Source organism: Cetorhinus maximus, chromosome 15, assembly GCF_964194155.1.
Source record: "Cetorhinus maximus chromosome 15, sCetMax3.hap1.1, whole genome shotgun sequence".
Classification (NCBI taxonomy): Eukaryota; Metazoa; Chordata; class Chondrichthyes; order Lamniformes; family Cetorhinidae; genus Cetorhinus; species Cetorhinus maximus.
Genome location: NC_135893.1, coordinates 58,870,384 through 58,891,595, shown reverse-complemented (window position 1 = coordinate 58,891,595; position 21,212 = coordinate 58,870,384). Strand labels below are relative to the sequence as shown.

Here is a 21,212-nt window from a genome sequence, read left to right as displayed (position 1 = left end):
TTTTTTTTAAAAAAAGACTCCATCTACTCTCTTAGGTTGATGTACAAGATCCCATGGCACTATTTCATTGAAGAGCTTGGGAATTCTCCCTGGTATCCTGGCAAACACTTATCCCTCGAGCAAAGTCATTAAAAACAATTATCTGATCATCATCGTATTGATACATGTGTTAATTTGCTGACCTTACCTCAGCATTGGTTGCCACATTCCTACAATATTGAGTACACTTCAAAAGTACTTTTCATCAGAACTGTTCTGATGAAAAGTCACAGCCCTGAAATGTTATCTGTGTTTCTCTCCACAGATGCTGCCTGATCTGCTGAGTATTTCCAGCATTTTCTGCACTTATTTCAAATTTCGAGCATCTGCAGAATTTTGCATTTGCTTCAAAAGTACTAAAATGATTCTGAAGCACTTTGGAATGTCCTGAGGCTGTGAAAGTGCTATAGAAATGCAACTCTTTGCACAGTCAGGGAAATAAGACTTGTGCTTCAACATTGACCTTTTCACTCTGATACTATTGGTTAGATCTAAAGTAGCTGATTGTCCTAGCTGAATGTGCTGTGCATAGCTCCTATTAAATACAAATTCATTTAAAAGGTAATTAATTGGAACAATTTGTTTTATAAATACAAGTTTTGCTGTAATAAGAGTAGGTTTGAGAAAGGGAAAGTTGATTTCCTGAGTTTGAAATGTAGGTGATTGAAAGGCTGAAATGGGAAGGGATGCACAGTCAGAATGATGTATGGGGAGCTTTGTTCAACAGGCTAATGTAAGAACATGGGCATTGATGGTGTGGGGTTGGTTGGCAGGGTGGGGGGGGGGTGGCAGGGAGAAAGAGAGAGAGCAAGCCAAGAACTATCAGACTGATTAAGAGAGAGGAAGATATTACCTGGGTAATTTATGAACAAACAGAATGATGCTGTTTGGTGATCCAGTGGCAGAGAGCCTGGATAGAGTGTAATTCCAAGGCATTGGCAGGGTGATTTAAAGAAACAGCAAAGCAATGCCAATGTGACTAAGGGAGGGAGAGCAAGGCAGTGCTGATTGCTCTGGGGTAGTCTTCCCTTCAACCCTTCAGATAAAGCCCAAAATAATTTTTCCTCCAATTAATTTAATGGAAGAGGAGGAGGAATGCATTAGCACGGGGCCTGTATGGCTACATTAGACATCAGCCTGAGGCGCCCTTATCTGCATATTCTCAAGAAACAGCAGAAACCTGAAGAGGGTGTGGAGGGCAATCTTTTCCTGGCTAAAAGGTACATTTGCAGGACAGCTCATCTTGACTCCTTCATCTGGCCACTGTATGAACAGTCTTGTGTACATCCCCCAATTCACACCCCTAACATGGCATTAAATTCAAAATGTTTCCTGTCTGCTCCCATTCATGTCATGACAACAATGTTGCTACCACACCTCTCCAAGAACGATGTCTGAACAGCCAATGACTTTATGCCTAATTTTCATCAGAGGCCATTGTGTGTGCATGGATCCATGCTTAACTACAGTACTCTATTTCCTCTGGTGCCTGCATGAGTGCAAATGTTTAACTCTAATCTAGAGCCACCCAAATGGCAGGTGTGCATGAGTTACCTTATCCCATAATAGCTAAGCCACTGGATCTTATAGGCTGCACATCTTGAGCAGCCTGACCTTGTCTGTTTCTCCCTCTTCCTTGAAGACAGTGCAAGAAATACCTTTGTTACCCATGAGATGCAGTGAAACCCAGGTGTCAGTGAGCAGAATCAACCTGCCTTTCTGTGAAGATTTCAGTTTATTCAACTCAGCTCAGCTCAAAGCGCTATTCTCAGTCGACTCCTTTTTATAGCTCTCGACCTTTTATCAAGGTTTATAACTGCCAGCTGCACTCAAAAAAAATAACAGGCTGTCATATAAAATAACAACCAATTGCAGAGGCTGATTATTTTTGAATTTTTGAGTTTGACCTCCTCTTAAGTTTGTTATGAGCAGAAAAATGACAAAATTCACAACGTATGTAACAATTTAGCCAGAGGCTATTGTATGACAAATTGTGCCTGATTTAAAGGGGCAGCTACCAGGGCGAAACAAAATATATTTGTCGGAAAATAATTCTGTTCAGTTTAACTTCTGAGAGAAGCATTTTAACTATATCATTGTAAAATGGGGGACCCTCCAGCACATCAGATTGACATTGACTTACAGGCCAAATTGTTTTTTCAAGATATTAAAGGAGCTCCAGGCCTTTACTTCCTGGCTGCCTCCCAACAGAGGCAGTAATAACAAAGGGAGCTTGCCTGAATTATTAAATTGAGGCTTATGCCAGAAACCACCGGAACACCGTGCTATTATATTTGGAAAATTTAGGCATTTGCACCAAGTGTTGTGTTTTCATTTATTGAAATTCACATGGCTTTCTCCAAGGGAATACTGGTATATTTGTTATTCGGAAAGAAAGGGAAGGATAAAAGGAGGGTTGCCAGGTAGATGTGACTACACCATACAAAGACAGTCGCAACTGTCATTACCCTCCAACTCAGATTTATAAGCAGAGGCACACTTAGCACCTTTATAGACTGTAATTCATAAGGGAAGTTGTGATAGAATTGTGTTACATGCTATAGCCTCTGGTCAAACTCCTCCTCTGCATTGTTCGAGTCTGTTAAGGGTACCACAGCACTTAACATTTAGAGTTCTGACCGATTCCAGGCAGTCACAGGGTTCATCAGCAACATCAGCCCATCTACATTTCACAGATATGTTAAACAGTTGACTAATACTTTTTTGACAGAGGAAGCAATTATATCACTTTTCCAATGGATAGCCAGCAACAGCAGGAAAGGACCCTCCACTTTTTCCAAAATGGCATGATTTCCCCAGGACAGGGCATCGGTGAGTGTATTCTTGTTATCTAATAACATCTTCATGAAATGCATAAAATGTTATTCCTTGAACATTAGTTTGTCTGTGCATCAGTTCAGGATCATGTAGGTCGATCCCACTCCCAAGGCAGAAGTCACGATATCTTCAGGTTATGACAATCCACATTGTTTCGATTATTTCACCCATAAAAGATCAGGTTCCAAGCTAATGACATTCAAACAGCTCTTGAGCACAGATACAATGCATTGCATATATCTATCAGAACGATCATTGAGAGGATTTTTAAAAATGTTGGATAAATTATTTTGAGCCCATACCTGAGACACTATTGGTTCATCTCATTAATTGGTAGGCTGTGCTGAGTTGGTTCTTCAGGATTTCTTCTCAAGTGTTGATAGACTCGGTTGAGGTGCAGCAGGACACCCAAACTGGTGAGGCATTCATTTTAAGAATGATCAGTCTTTGTTCTACGTTCTTTGTATTCTAAAAGATCTCAAATTTGATATGTACCTACTCGTTTTTGAGACAACTGGCAAGTCTGCTTTCCCAGAAAGAAACAATATTGAACCTAGATGAAGGGAGCCAGTTATGCAACTTTGGTTCATAAGCAAAAAAATTAATTGCATTAGAAACAGCACTGCATACAGGCCATCTATTATGGATATTTTAATAACGAATCTTCATATAGAAACCTAACAGAGATGTTTTCCATGAACTCAGAATGAAGATTGTGACCCATCTAGTGATTTTAATATAGAACAGATTATAAGAATGTATCAGCAGATGTTGTGTGATGTTGCTTCTGGTAAGTTGAAAGATTTGCTGATTCATAATGACAGGTACATTACAGCAGGTGAGACATGATGAAAAATTCTAAGATCAAGTTTTGTTCTTTAACAGCCCAAGATCTGATTGGTGTGCCTTCCTAAGGTCAATTCAAAGCTTCTACCAACTTTTGCCTCTTTTCCAACAACCTACTGTAAATTGCATTAAGTTATCCATAACTTGAGGTTTGACATGGCTCTTTGCAAGACTTCTTAATTAAAATATGAAACAGCTTTTGTTTTTTCACCAAAATATTTAATTAGTTGTTTTATGTACAATAAATAACAAAAATAGCGGGAACTTCGCCAAAATAAAGCAAGATCAAAATGGACAAAATCAAATATTTTTTTCCGCACAGTTTGTTGAAGTGAACAGCTTGAGCTGTCTGTAGATTGGAAACATACAACTGTTAGTACAGTTTTGAATTAGGCTTTCTGTGCAATAGAGGAAAGTAACTGAAAATTCAGAGGAAGGAGGTCATTACCATTTAAGGTAGACACCATGCGATTTAAGAAATCACAGCGTAGCTTAGCAACTGAAAAATTACAACAGTCACAAATGCTAAACGCAGTCAAGGTTTTTTTTAAATACCATATTAAATACATTACTACATAAAGAGAATCGAGGAACACTACAGACTTTGGGTAATGTCAAATATATAACTTGGACTTTCAGGTTCAAAAGAAAAGTGAAAATGCAAAAGGTCAGATGTGGCAGTGCTAAAAGCTCATCACATTTGCCATGTCATGTCTTCACGATGGAAGACAGAATCACAGCTTCAATAGAGCATAATCTCCCAGTAACACAAATACAAAGCTCAGTGAGAATAGAGGTTTGTAAATTTAGAAAATAACCAAATGTTAAAATATCACTGTGTTTCTCTTGCAATGTCACTCTTGATCTCTCAAACACTGATTATTATAAATTAATGGGCTTAGCTTCTCTCTCACATCAATTGCAACAGGTTACCAACCATGCTCTTTGTGAATATGGCAGAGTGATTATGAGAAGCGTGTTTGGCTTTCCTCTATGGCTGGAGGAGGGCTGCAGTCACAAGTCACGCTCATTTTAATACAAAAACCAACACCAGCAAAATAAAAAGTATAAATTAAACTTTGGTACAACAACATTTCCCCTCCCAAAAAATACAAAATAAATAGAACAAACCCCACAAAAACTCACAATACTCATTTCAAAAGAATTCATCTGGTTCATGTGCAAATAAGCAGAGATGAAGAGCTTTTGTAAAAAGAAACTTTTTCACGAATGACGCCTTTCTACATGTCCAATATAGCATCTATAGAAATCTTTAAGTGCACGCAATAGTATCTTACAAAAAAGGTTCTAAAAAAAAAAGCAATAATGTCTCAAAAGAAAACAATGAGAAGTGCATCATAAATGAAACCATGTGATCATAATCTGCTACTTCAATTATTCGAAATAAGAATAGTAGCCACTGTCGTTTAAGGATGACCTCTTACTCAGGTCCTGCAATATAGAAATAGGATCAATGGGCTTCCTATCTGCTTCTGAAGACAACTTCAATCTAGTCTTGGGCGGAGCTCGAAGAACACTGGCATAAGAGGCAGCACCTTTGCTTTCTATAGACTTAGATGGACTCTGGTATTGAAGTGGGTTGGGCTGTGTGAGAGGGCTTACACTGGAACTACTTTTATTACAACCAGCATCCTCCTCGGTCTCAAAACCTGGAGCACCATGTCCTAAAAAGAGAGATAAATAATAGAATAATAATAACATGTAAAAATCTAACTTCTCTAAACTTTTCTACAGATGATAAACTTCAACATTTATTTCTGTAACAGATTTAATTGTCCCCTTCATTCCCCCTCTTGGTCCTCTTACAAGGTTACCCAAAGCTTCCACCGATTTATACAATGTCACTCTGCAATAGTATCTGGGAGAGTAGTAAGCATCACCTGGCTCCACTCAAGGAAGCTGGATCGTGTCTGGTAGGGACCATATGTATGGTACAAACTTGTATCACATCACTCAGACACGAAGCATACTGGACGCTCCATCCTCACAACATGATAATTGTTATTTTTTGCATCAGATTACAAGACTGAGGATAGATTTCATAGACTAGTCTTGTAGGCCCATGAGTATGGAAGATTCAGGAGAGATTTAATTGAGGTGTTTTAGGATGATTAAATGATGTGATAGAGTAGACAGAAAATAACTACTTCCTCTGGCAAGGAAAGTTCAGAACAAGAGGGCATAACCTTAAAATTACAGCTAGGCTGATTCAGGGGTGATGTCATGATGTCAGGAAGCACTTCTTCACATAAGGTGGTGGAAATCTGGAAATCTCTCTGCCAAAAATCTATTGAAACCATGAGTCAACAGAAAATTTCAAAACTGAGATTGATATTTATGTTAGACAAAGGTGTTAAGGGTTATTCAACCAAGGCAAGTAGACAGAGATAAGATACAGATAAGCCATGAACTAACTGAACACAGAACAGGCTCCAGTTAGTATTGTGTCCAGTTCTGGGCATCATACTTTAGGAAGGACTTGAAGGCTTGAGAGAGCACAGAAGAGATTTACTATAATATTTCCAGGAATGAGGGTTTACCGTTATGTGGATAGACTGGAGAAGCTATAGTTGTTCTCCACTGGCAGAGAAGGCCAGCAGGAGATTTGATAGAGGTGTTTAACATCATAAAGGGTTTAGATAGAGTAAATTAGGATAAATTGTTTTCAATAGCTGAAGGGTTTATAAGGAAAGGGTACAGATTTACTGCAATCAGCAAAACAACCAAAGGCTATGTGAAGAAAAACATTCTTACACAAGTGTTTAGAATTTGGAATGCACTGCCTGTTAGGATAGTTGGTACAGATTTAACAGTAGCCTTCAAAAGGAAATTGGATAAACAGAATCATAGAATGGTTACAGCACAGAGGGAAGCTTTCAGCCCATCCTGTCCGTGCCGGCTATGCGCAAGAGCAATTCACCTAGTCTCACTCTCTTGCCTTTATTCCGAAGCTCTACAATTTTTTTCTCTTCAGGTGCTTATTCAATTCCTTTTTGAAATCCACGATTGTATCTGTCCCCACCACACTTACAGGTAGTGCATCCAGCTCTTAACCACTCACTATGTAAAAAAATTTCCTCATGCTGCTGTCACGTCTCTCTTGCCAATCACCTTCAATTAGTGTCCTCTGGTTTTCAACCTTTCTGCCAATGAGAACAGTTTCTCTCTATCTACTCTGTCTAGACCCTCGTGATTTTGAACACTTCAATCAAATCTCCTCTCAACATTGCCTTCTCAAAACACCCTAGCTTCTCCAATCTATCCACGTAACTAAAGTTCCTCATCCCTGGAACCATTCTTGTAAATCTTTTCTGCACCCTCTCTAATGCTTTCACATTCTTTCTAAAGTGTGGTGTCCAAGATTGGACACAATACTCCTGTTGAGACTGACCCAGTGTTTTGTAAATGCTTAGTACAAAAGCAAGCAAGTTTTGCTATGTACCTCTATTTATAACGCCCAGGATCCCATGTGCTTTACTGTTTCTTCAACCTGCACTTGACAATTTGGGCACATATACCCCAGGTCCCTCTTCTCCTGCACCACCCAGTTAAGGGCCTCATCCTGCTGCTACACAAGTTGGGGCTGTAACCCATTTGGGGTGGCCTCCCAGTAAAAGTTGACAGCTTACCTGCAGGCTCTAGGAGGGAGAGAAAGGGGGGCCCTACTAACTGGGCACCCTGTGGGCCATGGACGGATCCCCAACAGCAAGGGCCACCCCCAGCACAAAGATGCACACCCTTTCCCTCATGACTGATCCCCTCCCTCTCACCTCACCAGGGCCTACCTGAGTAGTCCCGGCAAGGCCTACAAATTCACTTTAATTCTGGGGCCTCCTCCAGTGGGGTTGCTGGAATTGAAGAGCTGCTGGCCATCTGATTGGCCAACAGCTCTTAAAGATGGGATCTGGAATCTTCCCTCTTAAAGGGGGTGACAGCAGGGAGTTAACCACCTGATTGCCATTGAAATCAGTCATGGCTTCCGAAAATGGCCACAGCAGGACTGCCCCTGGCTTTCTGGATGATGGACAGGGTCACCACCATGTGCATTAAATTCAGCCTATGGTAGTTGCCAATCTTTTCTCATATTCTCGCTATGCCTCTCATTTCTTTTTTCATTTCCACACTGAGCTTTCAATATTCAGCCTGGTTCTCACTTGTATTATCAATCTGTCATATGCACCCCTTTTTCTGCTTCATTTTATCCTCTATTTCTTATGCCATCCAAGGAATGTTGGCTTTGTTTGTCTTACCTTTCCCCCTTTTGGGAATATACCTCAACTGTCCCCGACCTATCTTCTCTTTAAAGGCAACCCATTGTTCCATAACAGTTTTACATGCAAATCTTTAGTTCCAATTAACTGGGCCAGTTCCATTCTCGCCTGATTGAAATTAGCCCTCCCCCAATTAATTAGTTTCCCTTGGGATTGATTTTTGTCCTTTTCCATGGCTAACCTAGCCTTATGATCACTATCCCCTAAATGCTTCCCTACTGACAACTGATAAACTCTTCCCTCTCTCTACCTTTTACACTATTACCATTCCAGCCTATATTAGGATAATTAAAGCCCCACATTACAAATACTCTATAGTTTTTGCATCTCCCTGTAATTTCCTTGCAAAATTCTTGCTCTATCTTTCCCACTAGTTGTTGCTCTATAGAATACATCCAGTAATGTGAAGGTACCCCGATTGTTTCTTAGCTGTAAGCATATAAATTCTGTCCTTGACCCCTCTGCGACATCTCTTTCCAGCACTATAATATTGTCCTTCATCAATACTGCCACCCCTTCTCCTTTGCCTCCTTCCCCATCTTTCTTGAACACCTTGTATCCTGGAATATTTAGTACCCAGTCCTGACCTTTTTTGAGCCATTATTGCCACATCATATTTCCACATATGGAGAAGGCGATGGTGTAGCGGTATTGTCGCTGGCCTAATAATCCAGAAACCCACAGTAATGCTCTGGAGACCCGCGGCAGATGGTGGAATTTGAATTCAATAAAAATCTGGAATTAAAAGTCTAATGATGGACCTGTTTGGTTCACTAATCCCCTTTAGGGAAGGGGATCTGGTGTCCTTAACTGGTCTACCCTACATGTGACTCCGGACCCACAGCAGGTGACTCTTAAATGCCCTCTGAAGTGTAGGCCATTCAGTTATAACAAACCTCTACAAAGTCACAAGAAGGAATTAAACTGGACAGACACACCCCACCCCCCGACATCCACCAGAAACAACAATGGCAATCGCAGCCCTGTCGACCCTACAAATATCTCCTTACTAACATTTGGGGGCCACTGCCAAAATTGGGAGAGCTGTCTCACAGACTAGTCAAGCAACAGCCTGACATAGTCATCTTCATGGAATCATACCTTACAGATAATGTCCCAGACTCCACCATCACCATCTCTGGGTATGCCCTCTCCCACCGGCAGGACAGACCCAGGAGAGGTGGTGGCGCAGTGGCATACAATCGGGAGGGAGTTGCCCTGGGAGTCCTGAAAATTGACTCTGGACCCCATGAAGTCTCATGGCATCAGGTCAAACATGGGCAAGGAAACCTCCTGCTGATTACCATGTACTTCCCTCCCTCAGCTGATGAATCAGTGCTCCTCCATGTTGAACATCACTTGGAGGAAGCACTGGTGGCAAGGGCGCAGAATGTATTCTGGGGGACTTCAATGTCCACTACTGACTGAGCTGGCCGAGTCCTAAATGACATAGTTGCTAGACTGGGTCTGCGGCAGGTGGTGAGGGAACCAACAAGAGGGGAAAAACATACTTGCCAACCTGCCTCCCTCAGATGCATCTGTCCATGACAGTTTCGGTGGAAGTGACCACCGCACAGTCATTGTGGAGATGAAGACCCGCCTTCACGCTGAGAGTACCCTCCATCAAGTTGTGTGGCACTACCACCATGCTAAATGGCATAGATTTTGAACAGATTTAGCAACTCAAGACTCGGCATCCATGAGGCGCTGTAGGCTATCAGCAGCAGCAGAACTGTACTTGAACACAATATGTATTGCATATCCCCCACTCTACCATTACCATCAAGCCGGGGGATCAAACCTGGTTCAATGAAGAGTGCAGGAGGGCATGCCAGGAGCAGCACCAGACATAGGTGTCAACCTGGTGAAGCTATAATACAGGACTATTTGCGTGCCAAACAGCATAAGAAGCAAGTGGTAGGCAAAGCTAAGCGACCCCACAACCAACAGATCAGATCTAAGCTCTACAGTCCTGCCACATCTAGTCGTGAATGGTGGTGGACAATTAAACAACTCACTGGAGGAGGAGGCTCCACAAATATTCCCATCCTCAATGATGGAGGAGCCCAACACAGCAGTGCAAAAGATAAGGCTGAAGCATTCGCAACAATATTTAGTCAAAAGTGCCGAGTGGATGATCCATCTCGGCCTCCTCCGGAGGTCCCAAGCATCACAGATGCCAGTCTTCAGCCAAATCGATTCACTCCACATGATATTAAGAAACGGCTGAAGGCACTGGATACTGCAAAGGCTACGGGCCCTGACAATATTCTGGCAAAGGTACTGAAGACCTGTGCTCCAGAATTTACCACGCCCCTAGCCAAACTGTTCCAGTACAGCTACAACACTGGCATCTACCCAGCTATGTGGAAAATTGCCTAGGTATGTCCTGTACACAAAAAGGACGAATCCAACCCGGCCAATTACCGCCCCATCAGTCTACGCTCAATCAGTAAAGTGATGGAAGGGTTCATCAACAGTGCTATCAAGCGGCACTTGCTTAGCAATAACCTGCTCACTGATGCCCAGTTTGGGTTCCGCCAGGGCCACTCAGCTCCTGACCTCATTACAGCCTTGGTTCAAACAACCTTGGTTCAAACATGGACAAAAGAGCTGAACTCCCAAGGTGAGGTGAGAGTGACTGTCCTTGACATCAAGGCAGCACTTGACCGAGTGTGGCATCAAAGAGCCCTAGCAAAACTGGAGTCAATGGGAATCAGGAGGAAAACACTCCGCTGGTTGCAGTCATATCTAGCACAAAGAAAGATGGTTGTGGTTGTTGGAGGTCAATTCATCTCAGCTCCAGGACATCACTGCAGGAGTTCCTCAGTGTAGTGTCCCTAGGCCCAACCAGAAACTGAACTGGACTAGCCACATATATACTGTGGCTACAAGAACAGGTCAGAAGCTAGGAATCGTGCGACGAGTAACCCACCTCCTGACTCCCCAAAGCCTGTTCACCATTCATAAGGCACAAGTCAGGAGGGTGATGGAATACTCCCTACTTGCCTGGATGAGTGCAGCTCCCACAACACTCAAGAAGCTGAACACTATCCAGGACAAAGCAGCCTGCTTGATTGGCACCCCATCCACAAACATTCACCCCCTCCACCACTAATGCACAGTAGCAGCAGTGTATACCGTCTACAAGATGCACTGCAGGAATTCACCAAGGCTCCTTAGACAGCACCTTCCAAACCGACGACCACTACCACCTAGGAGGACAAGGGCAGCAGATAGATGGGAACATCTACCTGAAGGTTCCCCTCCAAGTAACTCACCATCCTGGCTTGGAAATATATCGCTGTTCCTTCAATGTTGCTGTGTCAAAATCCTGGAACTCCCTTCCTAACAGCACTGTAGGTGTACCTACACCACATGGACTACAGAGGTTCAAGAAGGTAGCTCACCACCACCTTCTCAAGGGCAACTAGGGATGGGCAATAAAAATGCTGGCCCAGCCAGCGAATCCCACATCCCGTGAATGAATAAAAAAGAACATGGCTATCTGTGTCCGCAGTTGACTAATTTTATTTATCAATCTCCATGCATTCACATACATGCACAATAATCCTATTTTAAGCTTTACTGGATTACCTCTTACTCTGACCCCACCTAATAGCTTATTATTTCTTACTCTAGAGCTATCTGCCTCTCCCAATTCTTTGTGCACTTTGCTTTTCCTCAATAATGTTACCTTTTGCTTCCTACACCCCTGCTAAGTTAGTTTAAACCTTCTCCAAAAGCATCAGCAAACCATCCCAGAAGGACATTGGTTCCAGCTCTGTTCAGGTGCAGCCCATCCAGCCTGTACAGGTCCCGTCTTGTGCAGAACATTCCCAGTGTCCCAGGAATTTAAAGCCCTCCCTCCTGCACCATCTCTCCAGCCAAGCATTCCCCTGCTCTATCCTCCTTTCTCTATTCTAGCTAGTGTGTGGCACCAGGAATAATCCAGAGATTGCTACCTTTTTTTTTACTGGTTTCTTTCCTGGCTCCCTTTAATCTACTTGTAGAACCTCAACCCTCTTTCTACATATATTATTGGTCCAATATGGGCCACATCCACTGGCTATTCATCCCCCCTTCAAAATGCTCTGCAGCCGCTCAGCGACAAAATGGACCCTGGCACTAGGGAGGCAACAAACCAAGCTGGATTCACATCTGCGGCTGCAGAAATGCCTGTCTATTCCCCTAATTATAGAATTTCCTATTGCTATTGTTTCCCAATCTTCCTCATGCCCCCACCCCACTGCACAGCCGAAACAGCCATGGTGTTGTCGACTTGGATCTGGCTGCACTTCCCAGAGGAACCATCATTCTCATCAGTATTCAGAGCTGAATATCAGTTGGAGAGCAAAATGCACTCTAGGAACTCCTCATCACCTGCCTGGTCCTCCTTAACTGCCTGGCGGTCACCCATTCTCCCTCTAAGTACATACCCTTAAGCTGCAAGGTGTCCACATCAACAAATGTGCTAGCTAAGAAATTCTCATCCTCGTGGATGTATCTCAGTATCACCACCTTCAGTCTAATGCCACCACCAAACACATCTTCTACTCCATTCGCCTTTCAGCATTCTGAAGGAACTATTATCTCTGCAAAACTCTGGTCCACTCCTTAATCTTTGCCAACAACCCCTCCCCTTCTCACAGCACCTTTCCATGTAAGTACAGGAGATGCAATACCTGTCCTTTCACCTCCTCTCTTCTCACCATCCAAGGCCTCAAACACTCCTTTCAGGTGAAACAGCAATTTACACGTACTTCTTTCAATTTAATATATCGTATTCGCTGCTCACAATGCAGTTTTCTCTATTCAGTCCATAAGTGACCTCGAGCTTCTGGTCGCCTGTCATTTTAATTCTCCACCTTGCTCTCACTCTGACTTTCTGTCCTCGGCCCCCTGCAGTGTTCCAATGAAGGTCAACACAAGTTTGAGGAATAGCACCTCATCTTTTGATTAGGCACTTTATAGCCTTCCAGATTCAAACTCAAGTTCAACAATTTCAGGCTACCATATGCTTCCATTTTTTTTCCTTTTTCTTTGCAGGTTTCATTTCTTCTCTTGTTCTACTCTGTTTTTGCTTTCAAACAGCAGTTGCTTATCATTCAGCTATTACACACCGCCTCTAGACAATCTTTTGTTTCTTTACATGTCTCGTTACCACTCTCTTTGGCCTTACACCACCAACAATGTTGTCATTTAATCTCCCTTGTCAACCAGTCACAGATCTTCTGTTTTGTTCTTTTTCACCCTCCCACCTTTCACTTGCTTAAAACCTATTACATGCAAGGTCATGAACCTGAAATGTCCCCTGTGTTTTTCCCCTGACCTGTTGAGTACTTGCAGCATTTTCTGTTTTTATTTCAGATTCCAGTGTCCACAGTATTTTGCTTTTGCACACACATGGGGCAGAATGTTTTGTCCCGCGGGTGGGCACACGCCCAACCTGATTTGGAGTAAAATAGTGCACGTTGGGCGAGCCTCCTGACGTCATCGTGCACTCACGCGATATTTCACTCGGCGGACGCACATGGGTGCCAGACTGGCACCCGCCATTAATTAAGTGGCCACTTAAGGCCCTTAACAGTCCAATTGATTGTGATTTTTCCTTGCCCGTGCGACTGCCGGTGCCCTGGGTACTCTCTGCCTCCACCTGCACCTCAAGCGATTGTGATGTGCCGAGATAATAGCCGCCGCTCTAATGCCCACGAGGTGCTGGTATCTGTATTGGTGCCTGCATCGGAGAGCGGGTGTGACGCAGTGCAAATGACGCCCGGGGTCCTCCAGTGTCAGGGGTGGCCCTTTGGGATCCAGAGATCGAACGCCTGCTGGCGAACCTAAAAGGGAGAAGGACATGTCATTAGTTAAAGTCATCACACTGTCACTCTGAATGCCAGGCACTCTGGTGAGACAACGGAGATCTGCATCATGGTGCCCTCGTATTCCAATAATCAATGGGAACTCCAGGTTCGAGGCTTACCTCTATGTACTGCACTCTTATTGCACCTGCGCCTCTCCACGCTCAGTTGCATGTGGGGTGTGCCAGCTCTCGAGCTCTAGGGTGCCTTGCTTAAGATTAGGAGGCTAGCAGGGCCTCTGCCAGTCCACGAACTTTCTATATTGTTGTGGGTCATCTTCTCCTAAAACAACAGAGGAGCATTGATTAGTCCACTCTGTACCTGCAGCGCCATTGCAGCCTAGCCAACCCCAGCTGAGGAGCACTTGGCAGGGCACATCTGAGTCCTGGCCCTCAAGCTGCAAGGCACTCAGTCCAAGCAGCCAGGGCTCACCCCCTTGGCCAGCTCCGGCATGATTGACAGTTGGCACTCAGACTCTAGCATGGGACGGCCAGACCTTAACACATCTGTGCATTGACCCATGCCAACATGGTACTCACCCTTCCTGTACACAGGTCACTGAAGCGCTTCCAGCACTGCACCCAGGAATGTCGCATCACCTCACGACTGCTGACCAGCACTGCCACCTCCTCCCATGCCGTCTTGGCGAGGTGCGATGGCCTCCTCCTCTCATCCCTGCGGACAAGGATGTCCCTCCTGGCAGGCACCTCCTCCAGGAATATGGTGATGCACTCATCAGAGAAGGGGGGGGGTGCCGAGTGCCCACCCGACCTGCCCTTTCGCCTGCCGTGCCCAGCTGCACTCAGGTCCATAGTGCCGGCTGCCTGGGCCGCTTTTAAACCAGTGGCCGTGACACCATTGGACCCAGCGGCCGTCAGGCCCCCGCCCGCCGACCAGTGAAGAGCCGTGTTTCACGCTGGGCAGGCCTTAATTGGCCCACCAGCATGAAAGCACGGTCGGGGCTCGATCGCGTGCGGCGGTCTGTTTCGCAGCAGCTCCCAGGCCTGCCCAGCGTGCAGAACCGACAAAGGGAAAATCCTGGCCATGGAATGACCTGATTTAGCTTCCAACAGAACTCGAAACAAAAGCATTCATTTGACATACAATAATGACACTCAGGAAAAACAAAATGTCCACAATCTCACCAAAAGGGCAGAAAACATGTTAAAACTAAAGCTTGAGAAGCTTGTGATCATATAATCCCCGAGATGAAATTCCAAATTTAAAATCACTACTGCCTGTTATTTCTTTTGTGTAATACATACTGAGGTGTTTGTGGCAAGTTGGATTTGGCCACTGACAGCTATCATGTCCATACTGAATGATTAATGATTGTGATGAATTAACTATAGTTGATGTTGGCAGTGGATTACCATCAAATAAGGGTCAGTTCTTGCCACAAATGTGTATAGTATTTTCTAATTCATTTGAACTGGCTGAAAACACTTCAACACTAAGCAGGATTTCTGTAACCATTAGATGATTTTCCAGTCACAGTTGTTCTTATACAAATGCTTAATTGCTGTTTTTTTTTATTCTTTCATGGAGTGTGGGCATCATTGGCTAGGCCACCATTTATTGCCCATCCATAATTGCCCTTTAGAAGGTGGTAGTGAGCTGCCTTCTTGAACCGCTGCAGTTGATGTGTTCTAGGTACACCCACAGTGTTGTTAAGAAGGGAGTTCTAGGAATTTGACTCAACGACAGTGAAGGAACGGCGAAATAGTCCCAAGTCAGGATGGTGTGTGGCTTGGAGGGGAACTTGCAGGTGGTGGTGTTCCCATGCATCTGCTGCCCTTGCCCTTCTAGGTGGTAGAGGTCATGTGTTTGAAAGGTTCTGTCTAAGGAGCCTTGGTGAGTTGCTGCAGTGCATCTTATAGATGGTACACACTGCTGCCACTGTGCGTCGGTGGTGGAGTGAATGGACGTTGAAAGTGTGGACAGGGTGCCAGTCAAGTAGATTGCTTTCTCCTGGAAGGTGTCGAGCTTCTTCAGTGTTGTGGGAGCTGCACTCATCCAGGCAAGTGGAGAGTATTCCATCACACTCCTGACTTGTGCCTTGCAGATGGTGGACAGGCTTTGGGGAGTCAGGATGGAAGTTACTCGCCACAGAATTCCCAGCCTCTGACCTGATCTTGTAGCCACAGTATTTATATGGCTGGTCCAGTTCCTGGGCAATGGTAACCCTCAAAATGTTGATACTGGGGGATTCATCAGTGCTAATGCCATTGAACGTGAAGGAAGGATGTTTGGATTCTCTCTTGTTGAAGATGGCCATTGCCACTTGTGTGGTGTAAATGTTTCTTACCACTTATCAGCCCTCGTCTAAAAGTTGTCCAGGCACAGAATTTTTCATCCCGTGGGCAGGCGCGCGCCCGACCCGAATGGGAGTGAAATAGTGTGCGATGATGTCAGCCGAGCGTCCCCAAGTCATCGCGCACTCTCATGATATTTGGCACGGCGGGTGCATGTGAGAGGTGGCAGCATGCCCGTCAACAATTAAGAGACCTATTAAGGCCCTTAAGCAATTAATTAAGTTGCATTTTTCGCTGCTCACTCAACCGTTCGGTTGGCGGGCGGATGAGTAGGCCAGGCGGCCTTTCTATTTTTCATGAAATCTCATCCATGGGCTGGATGAGGTTTCCAACTGTTACTAAAAAAAATAGTAAAAATTTTGCAACATTCTTTTTTACATGTCCCTCTTCATATGACTGAGTCACATGTGGGGACATGTTTATATCATTTGTAAAAAGTTTATTTTTGTATTTAAAATTCTTCAGATCCCTGAGGCAGCTCTGTACCTTCAGGGAGCTTTCAGTGCGTGCTCCTCCACGCATGCGCACGCTTCAGCACTCGCGCTCCTCCTGCCCCCAGCCCGGCAGCGCTGACGCTCTTAGTACGCGTTTCACTCTGGCTGGCCGTTAATTGGCCAGCCAGCGTGAAATTGTGGTCCAAGCCCAGTCGCGGGCAATGGTCGACCTTTCCCAGACCTGTCCGCCATACCCACCTAACGAGGGGAAAGTCCTGCCCCAGGTCTTGCTGCATATGGACATAGACTGCTTCAGTATCTGGGGAGTCGCGAATGGTGGTGGACATTGTGTCATCGTCAGCGAACATCCCCACTTCTGACCTTATGGTGGAGGGCTTGTTGATGAAACAGCTGAAGATGGTTGGGCCTTGGACACTACACTGAGGAACTTCTGCAGTGATGTCTTGGGACTGAGTTGATTGACCTCCAACAAGCACAACCATCTTCCTTTGTACTATGTATTCCCTCAACCAGTGGAGCGTTTTCCTCCTTATTTTCATTGACTCCAGTTTTGCTAAAGTTCCTTGTGGCCACAGTCAGTCAAATGCTGCCTGGATGTCAAGGGCAGTCACCTTCACCTCACCTCTTCAGTTCAGCTCTTTTGTCCATGTTTGGACCAAGGCTGTAATGAGGTCACGAACTGAGTGGCCCTGGTAGAACTCAAACTGAGCGTCAGTGAGCAGGTTATTGCAGAGTAAGTGTTGCCTGATAGCACCGTTGACAACACTGTCCATTACTTGGTAGATGATTGAGAGTAGGCTGACCAGTAACTGGCCAGGTTGGATTTGTCCTGATTTTTTGGACAGGACATACCTGGGCAATTTTCCACATTGCTGATTAGATGCCAATGTTGTAGCTGTACTGGAACAGCCTGGCTAGAGGCGCGGCTAGTTCTGGAGCACAAGTCTTCAGTATTATTGCCAGAATGTTGTCAGGGCTCATTGCCTTTGCTGTATCCGATGCCTTCAGCCGTTTCTTGGATATCATGTGGAGTGAATCGAATTGGCTAAAGACTGGCATCTGTGATGCTGGGGACCCTTAGAGGAGGCTGAAATGGATCATCCACTTAGCACTTCTGGCTGAAGGTGGTTGAAAATGCTTTAGCCTCGTCTTATGCACTGATGTCATGGAGGATGAGGATATTTGTGGAGCCTCCAGTTAGTTGTTTAATTGTCTATCACCATTCATGACTGGATATGGCAGGACTGCAGACCTTCGATCTGATCCATTGGTTGTGGAATTGCTTAGGTCTGTCTATCGCATTCTGCTTCCGCTGTTTGGCATGCAAGTAGTACTGTGTTGTGGTTTCGCCAGATTGAGACCTCATTTTTAGGAATGCCTGGTGCTGCTCCTGGCATGCCCTCCTGCACTTTTCATTGAACCAGGGTTGATTCCCTGGCTTGATGGTAATGGTAGAGTGAGGGATATAAGACCATAAGATGTAGGAGCAGAAGTAGGCCATTCAGGCCATTGAGTCTGCTCTGCCATTCAATGAGATCATGGCTGATCTGATAATCTTCAACTTCACTTTCCTGCCTTTTCCCCATAATCCTTGATTCCCTTACTGATTAAAAATATGTCTATCTCAACCTCGAATATACTTAATGACCCAACTCCCACAGACCTCTGCAGTAAAGAATTCCACAGATTCACTACCCTCTGAGAGGAAGAAATTCTTCCTCATCTCTGTCTTAAATGGGTGACCCCTTACTCTGAGATTATGCCCTCTGGCCCTAGGCTTTCCCACAAGGGGAAACAACATCTCAGCATCTACCCTGTCAAGCCCCCTAAGAATCTCATATGTTTCAATAAGGTAGACTCTCATTCTTCTAAACTCCATTGAGTACAAGCCCAACCTACTCAACCTCTCCTCATAAGAAACTCCCTCCATGCCCGGGATCAACCTAGTGAACCTTCTCTGGACTGCCTCCAATGCCAGTATATCTTTCCTTAGATAAGAGGGCCAAAATTATTCACAGTATTCTAGGTGTGGTCTAACTAGTGCCTTGTATAGTTTTAACAAGACATCCCTATTTTTATACTCCATTCCCTTTGAAATAAAGGCCAACATACCATTTGCCTTCCCTATTACCTGTTGAACTTGTATGTTAACTTTTTGGGATTCATGCACAAGGACTCCTAAATCCCTCTGTGCTGCAGCCTTCTGCAGCCTTTTTCCATTTAAATAATGTTCAGCTCCTATATTCTTCCTGCCAAAATGCATAACCTCACATTTTCCCACATTATATTCCATCTGCCAATTTTTTGCCCGCTCACTTAACCTGTCTATATCCCCCTGTAGACTCCTTGTGCCATCCTCATCACTTGCCTTCCCACCTATTTTTGTGTCATCCACAAACTTGGCGATAGTACGTTCACTTCCCTCATCTAAGTCATTAATATATATTGTAAATAATTGAAGCCCCAGCACAGATTCCTGTGGCACTCCACTAGTTAAAGGTTGCTACCCCAAAAAGGCCCCCTTTATCCCAACTCTCTGTCTTTTATTCGTTAGCCAATCCTCTATTCATGCCAACATACTACCGCCAACACCATGGGCTCTTATCTTATTAAGTAGCCTTATGTGCAGTACTTTATTGAACGCCTTTTGGAAATCCAAATATATTACAGTTACTGGTTTATTGGTACCTTTATCTATCCTGCTTGTTACCTCCTCAAAGAATTCTAATAAATTTGTTAGGCATGATTTCCCCTTCATGAAGCCATGCTGACTCTGCTTGATTAGATTATATATTTCTAAATGCTCTGCTATTACATCCTTTATAATAGACTCCAACATTTTCCCAATGACAGATGTTAAGCTAACTGGCCTATAGTTACTTGTTTTTTGTCTCCCTCCCTTTATGAATAAGGGTGTTACATTGGCTGTTCTCCAATCCTCTGGAATTTTTCCAGAATCTAAGGATTCTTGGAAGATTACTACCAGTGCATCCACTATCTCTGTAGCTACTTCCTTTAATATCCTAGGATGCAACCCATCAGATCCAGGGAATTTATAGGCCTTTAGTCATGTTAGTTTCCCTAGTATTTCTTCTTTAATGATAATTATTGTATTCATTTCCTCCTCAGCTTTTGCCCCTTGATTATTTAGTATTTTTTGGAAAGCTATTAGTATCTTCTACCGGGAAGACTGAAGCAAAGTACTTATTCAACTCCTCTGCCATTTTCTGTTTCCTCATTATTATATCCCCAGCCTCATTTTCTAAGGGGCCTACATTCACTTTGGCCTCTCTCTTCCTTTTTATATATTTAAAGAAGCTCTTACTGTCTGTTGTTATATTACTTGCTAGTTTACCCTCAAAGTTTTTTTTTTTCCCTTTTTTTTTGGTCATCTTTTTTTAGTTTTTTAAACTTTCCCAATCCTCTGGCTTACCACTAATCTTTGCCACATTGTATGTTGTTTCTTTCAATTTGATACTGTCCTTAAATTCCTTGGTTAACCATGGTTGGTTTATCCCCTTCCTTGAATCCTTCTTTCTCACTAGGATATATCTTTGTTGAAAGTCATGAACTATTTTCTTAAACGTCTGCCATTGTTCATCAACCGTCTTTTCTGCTAAACTGCTTTCCCAGTCCACTCCAGCCAACTCTGTCCTCATTCCATTGTAATTACCCTTATTTAAGTTTATGCCAGGCCATGAGGTTACAGATTGTCTTTGAATACAACTCTGATGCCGTTGATGGCCCACAGCGCCTCATGGATGCCCAGTTTTGTGTTGCTAGATATGTTCGGAATCTATCCCATTTAGCATGGTGATAGTGCCACACAACACAATGGAGGGTATCCTCAATGTGAAGACAGGACTTTGTCACCACAAGGACTGTGCAGTGGTCACTCTTACCAGTACTGTCATGGACAAATGCATCTGTGACAGATAGCCTGGTGAGGATGAGGTCAAGTAGTTTTTTTCCCCCCTTGTTGGTTCCCTCACCACCTTCTGCAGTCCCAGTCTGATAGCTATGTCCTTTAGGACTCAGCCAGCACAGTCAGTAGTGGTGCTACCAAGCCGCTCTTGGTGATGGACATTGAATTCTCTCACCCAGAGTACATTCTGTGCCCGTGCCACCCTCATTGCTCCCTCCAAGATGTGTTCAGCATGGAGGAGTACTGATTCATCAGCTGAGGGGGTAGGGTGGGGAGGCTGGGCGTGGTGGGTGGTAACCAGCAGGATATTTCCTTGTCCCTGTTTGACCTGATGCCATGAGACTTTATGGGGTCCAGAGCAGAATCGATGTTGAGGACCCTCAGGGCAACTCTGTCCTGACTGTATACTATTGTGCCACCACCTCTGGTGGGTCTGTCCTGTCAGTGGGAAAGGACATACGCAGGGAGGGTTGATGGTGTGTTTGGGACATGGTCACACTCATGGAATCATATCTTACAGACAATGCCAGGCTGTTGCTTGACTAGTCTGTGAGACAGCTCTCCAAACTTTGGCAAAAACTCCTAGATGTTAGTGAGGAGGACTTTGCAAGGTCCACAGGGCTGGGTTTGCCATTGTCGTT

The 21,212-nt window shown here is 44.3% G+C and overlaps 1 protein-coding gene across 5 annotated transcripts in view; it reads right to left on the bottom strand.

The window, feature by feature from the left end:
* Window positions 1-3,927: 3,927 nt before the first annotated feature.
* Window positions 3,928-21,212, bottom strand: part of LOC144690711 (putative helicase with zinc finger domain) — a 453,895-nt gene continuing 436,610 nt past the window's right edge. For all 5 annotated transcript variants that reach the window (XM_078558475.1, XM_078558473.1, XM_078558477.1 and 2 more), the window contains one exon: window positions 3,928-5,408. In XM_078558475.1, coding sequence (XP_078414601.1) covers window positions 5,119-5,408 — 290 coding nt within the window. In that variant the 3' untranslated portion in view covers window positions 3,928-5,118. The remainder of the gene's footprint in view (window positions 5,409-21,212) is intronic.